Source organism: Schistocerca serialis, chromosome 1 (genome assembly GCF_023864345.2).
Source record: "Schistocerca serialis cubense isolate TAMUIC-IGC-003099 chromosome 1, iqSchSeri2.2, whole genome shotgun sequence".
Lineage (NCBI taxonomy): Eukaryota > Metazoa > Arthropoda > Insecta > Orthoptera > Acrididae > Schistocerca > Schistocerca serialis.
Genome location: NC_064638.1, coordinates 347,583,562 through 347,591,265, shown reverse-complemented (window position 1 = coordinate 347,591,265; position 7,704 = coordinate 347,583,562). Strand labels below are relative to the sequence as shown.

The following is a 7,704-nucleotide window of genomic DNA, read 5'->3' as shown; positions in this document are numbered from 1 at the left end:
CTATTTTTGAACTACTGAATGTTCAAGACAAGCAACAATAATATAGGTAATTATCGAAAATTGGTTATTAAAGAAACAAGATAGCTGTTATCTCTGAGACAAGTCTTGCAGAGGCGCATAAGCCAGAACCATTTCTGTCAGCTACAGCCTATGTTATGTCCTTTTCCCAAGACTGCATGAGTAGCCATAGTTATTTCTGTTGGCGTAACAAACCGATACCGACCAAGTTCGTGGACTTGGGCAAAGCCTGTCGAAGAAAAACTTGGAGGTAGGACATCATACTGGAGAAGATCATCCAACGACAGTCAACAAAGTATCGAACACTCAGGGTAATAGGTTGCAAGCCACACCTTCAGTGGGGAACATCAGTTTGTACGCTGACGGATCGTTAGCGGGACTTCTCGCAGTCGGCCTGAAAACACTCATTTCGTTAGATGACGCTCAACACATTCACATCTACCACTAGAACACTGCACACGATCCGTCAGCTAATAACGCCGTGTTTTCTGCTAGATGGGTGGCCTAAGGTAGGTGTTAGCGTATATGGTTCAGACACTCCCTAGTGTCAGTGGATGATATTTCGTTCCAAAAGAACCCCTCTATAGCCCATGGAAGTTTGTCGGTGTCGTTTTGTTACGCCCTGTACCTTTATCTATGGATAGCTACTGAAGAAAACAAACAATAGAAAATCGAGGATGGAATGTAACAATATAATGAAAAGGACAGTTGCTACTCACCATATAGCGGAGATTTTGAGTCGCAGAAAGCCACAACAAAAAGACAGTCGGAAAGTTAGCCTTCGACCAGCAAGGGCTTTATCAAAAATAGACAACATACACACACGCACACACTCACGCAAATGCAACTCGTACACAATTGACCACAGTCTCTGGCAGCTAGGACCTATTTTGGAGAAAGTCCTTGTTGGCCGAAAGCTAACTGTCCAACCGTCTTTTTGTTGTGCCTTTATATGGTGAGTAGCAACTACCCTTTCCATTATGTTGTGGAAAAAACAGTAATACGACAAGATTATTATTTTTACTGGTGTTAAGGAAGTTATGTACAACAAAATTCGTAAGGTTCACTGCGTAGACGCGTCATGGCCAATGTTCACGTTGCAGACTGTACAAATTTAGATGTCAGAGTGGCATGTTTTGCCGCCAGAACTGCATCCGCTGCTCGTCCTTGTTCTGGCCCAAGGAATCCGTCGTGTTGACTATCAGGTAATAGCTCGATGTGCGCGTGAAGGGCTGCCACACGCCTGACGTGTTGGCCATTGGGTCCCTGTGCAAAGAGAATGTCTAATTGAGTAACTGGTCTGAGGCATTCAGCACAATTTGTAATAGTCAAGGACATGTTTTATTGAAGCGAACAGTTTTCACTGAAAAGCACTTTCAGCAACATCTCTCATTTGCGAGGTACAACCATTCCGGCCCATTTGTTTTTTGATACGGCAAGATACAAACCAAGGGAGAGCTCCTTCGACACACTGCTATTAACCAGTCGGAATCTTCCTTGTTTACAAGCCAATATCGCCAAAAAACAAATGCGAACACACGCAGATCCATCGTAATCAGTAAAATCGTGATAGATTGAAACACATACGCTTGCAGTATTTTCGCTTTTAATATAGTGAGGTATAAGTTCTTTGTTCTCTACTGTTCTGAGCTATGTACTTGTCCACGCTGCACATGTCCTACTCAACGTGGCTACGGTTCATTGCAACATAACTTCAGGTACAGTGGATGGTTGGAGGAAGAACGGCAAAACAAACAAGTTAACGTTATTTGTTCATATTTATAGTGTTAGTTGCAACTTCAACGTGAGGATTATGCGCCCACAACAATAACAACGAAATGTCACCGAAAACTGCTGGTAGGAAAGATCGGCATGCGAGCGGTGATATGGATCTGTAAAAATTAAGCTCAATCCACAAAGGGTCTCCAGGCAATCTGCTCTAGCCTTCTGAAGGAACAAGTACCAAGATAAGTTATGACCTCTACAAAAAATGTCTGAAGGGCCTAAGTTGATTCAACATTAATCATTTTACTTCAACAGAAGATTCACTAAACCCAGGACACGTCAGTAATTATGAGTTCTTCTCTCTCTTTTTGTTACTTAGCCGTTAGAATGTTAACATGGATGCAGTGGATGTTTGTTGAATTTAAATTTTCTTTAGAAAATATTTGTTTTGTAAATGAAAACCGCTTTCTCTTGTTGCAATGTACTTTATTTCTCCCAGGTGCATTGCACCTTCTACTTCAAGGCATATTCTGTGGGATCTAACAAAATACAGTTTTGTCTTTATATATTTTTTGCCTTTATTGCTGTGGAGCACAATTAGTCTTCTCTTATTAGTTGTAGATATTTGATCGAAAACTGCGATTTAGAGACGTAACTACTGTGAGTTCACCATACGTCTCATCATGTTTGGTCCTTTTACATACATGTTGCCACCGTAATGAAGTATATGCTAAAAACTAACGTGTACTCATTTCTGTTATGTTTGTATCTGTTTGTGAGTAAGAGTGTGTGTATATATATGGGTCACTTTTTGTGTATGTGTGTGTGTGTGTGTGAGGAGATACAATGTGTGTAGGAATGGATTGGTATTTTCTGTGCATGTGTCGGTGGTTATTCAGTATGAGTTGGACGGAATATCTGTCAGAAAGTGGTTGCTGATTTGGGTTTTAAGTGTTTTGTGGAGGAGCTCACGAACAAGTCATCGGAAAGAGGTTGGATGGTATTATTATTATTATTATTATTTGGAATATTTCTCTATTATACGTGACATTTCCAGAATGAAGGCAAGGCAGAATACAATGTTTTTCCTCTTTTTGGACCATGTGGGGCAGTTTTCTCATTTTACAGAAAACTTTAAATGTTAATCACAAAAAACCTCAATATATTAAAAGTAATTCCAAAATGCTCTAAAAAAATCAATTTTTAATAAGTTAAAAAAAACACCAAATTTGGGTGAAGGGTGAAGGTGAATGGGAAAATCAAAAAGATTAGGAAGAAATGAGTAACACAACAAAATACAAATTCTTCTGATATTTTCATGAAACTGACCAAAATCTGAAAACTCATCCTGCACAAACCTGAACGAGATCAAATGAACCCTGCAAATCCCCGCACATATATTTTCGTAGTAAAACTATAGTGAAAAAGAGTGAAAATATATGTTGCATGAAAAATACTACAAAATATAAAAAATATGAGTCGAATGAAAGGAATCAATATAGACAGCCTGTATTTCGTACATATCAGTGGCCTTTTTTTCGCAATATTATGTCTATTGAATTTTTGTGTACATATACGAAAACAGACAATTCAGCCGCGGTTGAAACTGGTTTCGAGAAACGTTTAAGCAAGATGTGCAAAAAGTGTGGTGAGACGGAAACCGTAGATTATTTCCGTTGCTGTAATAAAGTAAAAGCTACTCATATCAATACAAATAAAGCATGTTAAAATTAATTACATGAAGTCACTGATAGAAGAACAATGATAATTTAAAACAGTATCATCAGAAGTATGTGAATAGGCTTCAACAAAAACATGCAGTTAAGAATAACGAATGCAACTAAAGGTATTACGAAAGTAATAAGAAGATTTCTGTATGAGAATAATAACTATGTATGTAGGTCTTACCTCAAAAAATATCAGAAAATAGGATAGTATTAGTAAAATAAGACGTGTTAATAGGTTGACCGACCACGGGCTTTCCCAAAGATGTACTCCGCCATTGTCCACTGGTTGACTATCTTGTGAATGCCGCTTACGTGCTTATATACTCCTACAGCAGCCAGTGATGTCACATGTGCTCAGTCCCGCACCATATGTGGCAGTGTTTTGGTGGAAACCACCCCCCCTCCCCCTCCCACTTTATCTTCCGAATCACAGGATCCCACAGAATCCCAGGCAGTGCTCAGCTGCAATTCACCGACAGTACTGAGCGTGTTGTCCGATAATTTGATCTGTATTGCTTCATTTGGTAAGCTATTCAAGAAGCCTGTTTAATAACAGAACTATCGTCGAATGCAATTCGGCGTTCGTTTTCCGGTGCACGTTCCTCTACAGCTGATGTTTCGGGATAGCGTTGCCTTGAACATCTTTCACGCTCTATAAGGCGCTGTTCAATAGTGCGGACAGTCTGATCCACATAAAACTGCCCACACCTTCACAGTTTTTTTTGTATATTCTACGTGTTCTGAGGCTTCCATCGCCTTTCGCAGGCTTCAAGGGTTGCCTGATCTTTGCCAGGGGTCTGAAGACGATACATTCGTCATATGGCCTTATGGATATGAGGAATTGTAATAGTTCCTGGAACACATCAGTAACATCCACGGCCACATGAAGTTCATGATGTAAACAGAAAAGGACGGTTTCTTCCCGTTTCTAGACGTCGTTGTCCTCCGTAAGCCGTATAGGTGTTTTTCAAAATGATGGAGCACAGTAATCAGTTGTCCATTCCGTTCAGGTGTTATTAAAGCAAATCTAGATTTTGGCTAGTGTCTAGCCATTATCAATACACTATTCATAGTTTCAATACCAGTAAGTATGTCTACTGCCGGTCGGGCTTGTGTCACAGTCGATTCCATCTGAAGGTGTCATGGTTTACCGTAAGCTCACCCATACGATACGGTACCTGAGCGCCTGCAACTATTACCACCCAACACAGAAACGGTCTGTTCTTGGAATCTTGGTGCATCGAGCTGAAACCGCTTCAGATGCCGAAAACCTGCCGATGGAACTGAGCTATTTACGTAAAGTTTTCAAGGGAGTCGGTTACTACAACACACAAATTTCGCTAGCAGTTTCCTCTAACCGCGAAAGCAGGCGGTCTCCGAAGAAGACACGAAGATTGCGACTTTATCGTTTTGCGGCTTAGCAGCAGGGAAGATTAGCCAGCTCTTGAAGAAACATAGATTAGACACAGTCTTCAGGCATCCAGCAAAGATGCGCCAACTAACGAAGCCCGTGAAAAACGATGTAGGACTCTGAACACCTGGGTTATACCGTGTGCCCGTCGGTCGGACTATCTACACCATCTAACGCTATCTCGTAAAATCAACTGCAGCGGAGCATGCACTGTAAAACGGACACCGAATTGCATTCGACGATACTTCTATTACTAAACGGACCAACAGCTTCTGGATTAGAGTAATCAATGAAGCAATACAGATCAAAATATCGGACAGACCACACGCCCCTCCTATCTGCATCCTCACCTGAGGATGATACGGTTGTTGGATGGTCCCGATGGGCCGCTTGCGGCCTGAAGACGGAGTGCTTACCCTCAATAAGGACGGTGGATTGCAGCTGAGCATGGCAGAGGACTATGTGATTCGGGAGTTGATGCGGACGTGGCGGTCGCGCCACCAAAACATTGCCGTATATGATACGGGAATTGGCTCCAGTGATGTCACTGGTAGCTGTGCGTCCGTATAAGCACGGCAGTGGCATTAGACGACAGTAACCAGTTGATGGTGGCAGAGGAGATCTCTGCCGAAAGCTCATGGGCAGTTAATTTGACGCAGCTTGAAACAGGAGAATATTTTATTAATGGATATCGTCGCGAGAACATGTACTCGTACTAAAAGAATATTATTACGTAAAAATGAATAGTTATTAAATAATCGTTTCCAATATAAATTGATACAAATTTAAGGTCCGAGAAAATCGAGTATTTCATCTAAGTCTCTGGCATCTGAGAAAGTTATAAAATAACATAAAATATTTTCATCAGGACATATGTGATGGCATCCAATGTTCTCCAGGCATACACCTTACACTTCCACCGGATTACCACACAGTATAGTGTGATTCATCACTCCAAGCTACTCATTTGCAGTCATTCACTCTCCAGTGGGGGATTTAGTGAGTGATTCTTCCACTGATTTCGTGAGGTTTAGTACATCCACTCCCCTCAGTTCTCAAAGATCGCTATTTGTCAATACATAAGGTCTGCCTCGTCTTGCTTCGCTATGTTTGTTTCTTCAGATTTCTACTTCATAATCACACCACCAACACACGACTTTGGCAGCTTTAGGAGCGTTGAAACATCCCAGGTGGATCTGTTAATCAGATGATATCCAGTTCGAAGTCAATGAGCCCTCCTCACTGACCGATTCTGCTGTACTGCTCCTCTGCTGTCAACACAGTATCCAAGGCCACTTTTCGTACTGCTGACCCTGACTTTCGTGACATTCACTGGTTATTTCCGTAATACCTAGTGATGCAGCCAGAACTTTCTAGCGCTGATATAGCAGATAGTTAATCTCCTACAATTAAGAACGTTTTTGGTCCAAATTTAGTTTTCAGCAAATTGCTCGAAAACTATTATAAGTAGCTCAATGGGGTTACATAATTAAAATTTTTATACTAAACTGAAGCTTTATACAAATTTTCATATTTCTAAGTCTAATATTTAGCGCCTTCAATTCGTTTTAAAAAAATATTGTTTTAACCACGTTGAGACTTATACAAGTTAATTTTGACATACAACTGCTTTTTATGACCAGTTTTTGGTTTCCTAGCTGTATTATTTTGCGCCGCTTACTTTTTTCTTAAAACTATATTTAGGGCAAAATATTCATCTGATCAATCTGAGATTTGACAGTTTAAACATTACTGCACTACAGCACATGCTGACAAAGTATCGAGAAGCAACTTTAACCTTTATTTCCATTCTTAATTATCGTGCAATACTAACGTGCTACGCACAGACGCGTTGTGGTGACGTGGCGCTACTAGCAGTGAACTGGGGTAATTACCGGCACACTCGATCGCCTCTGTATCCCTCAAATGATACAGCGCTTGTTTCGTCACAGTGTGACCTACCCATTGTCCATACGTGAACCAACTGGAATGGCTTAGAACGCACACTTAGTTCCATTTCTCCGCGTCAAGATGACTACCATTTTTTGTTTCAACTCTTGAGGAAGAATGGACAGCCATGCCTTCTCAGATAGAAAGACACGTCATTGAAAGTGTCTCCAGCACAGATCAAGTCGTCATAGATACTAAGTGTTGGACATACTCCATATTAAACGTCTAATAGTAGGTGCGCGGATATCCTTGGTCATATAGTGTATTTCTTAATTTGGTGAAGGTTCACAAGGGAGATGAGAGTCTGATTATAAATTCGGGTGGACCTCGACTAAGATTGTTCCATTGCTGAAAATTCTGATGAAGTGTAACTATCTCCCATTTATCACTTTCAAACTTCATACGTGGGTTATACAGGGTGTGAAAGGTTGCTTCTTAACGACACGGACATTTTTATCCCTCCTGAATCTGCAGTTCGCATTGTGTTTGTCACGAACTTTACCAGGCTGGCAACCAGCATGTCGATTGCAAAACGCGGGTGCCCTGCATCTTTGCTACTGAGCATATGGAGTGGTCTCCTCTGAGATGCCTAGGTATTTAAACCCTGGTCAGGCAATCGTTATGCGAGGTGGCAGTTTTGGCTAATTTCACAGTCACGCTATCGCGAGCACATAGGACATTCTATATTATTCTTTTGTTGTTGGTAGGCGTCCGTTCAGTCGGGCCAGCTAACAGACATGGACCTCGCCATATTCAAAGAGTTAAGGCGTTTTGGCTAGTGCACAAGATGGGAAGACTTTGACAGGCCTGCTCTGATGTAATAAAATGAGAACGTACACTGTAGTGCGAATTATGTTTTAGTTTAATTTCAAA

General features: G+C 41.0%; 1 protein-coding gene across 1 annotated transcript in view; it reads right to left on the bottom strand.

Moving 5' to 3' along the window:
• Positions 1 to 1,139: 1,139 nt before the first annotated feature.
• LOC126471978 (fatty acyl-CoA hydrolase precursor, medium chain-like) overlaps positions 1,140 to 7,704 on the bottom strand; it is an 88,220-nt gene continuing 81,655 nt past the window's right edge. The window contains exon 12 of the mRNA XM_050099906.1: positions 1,140 to 1,284. Coding sequence (XP_049955863.1) covers positions 1,140 to 1,284 — 145 coding nt within the window. The remainder of the gene's footprint in view (positions 1,285 to 7,704) is intronic.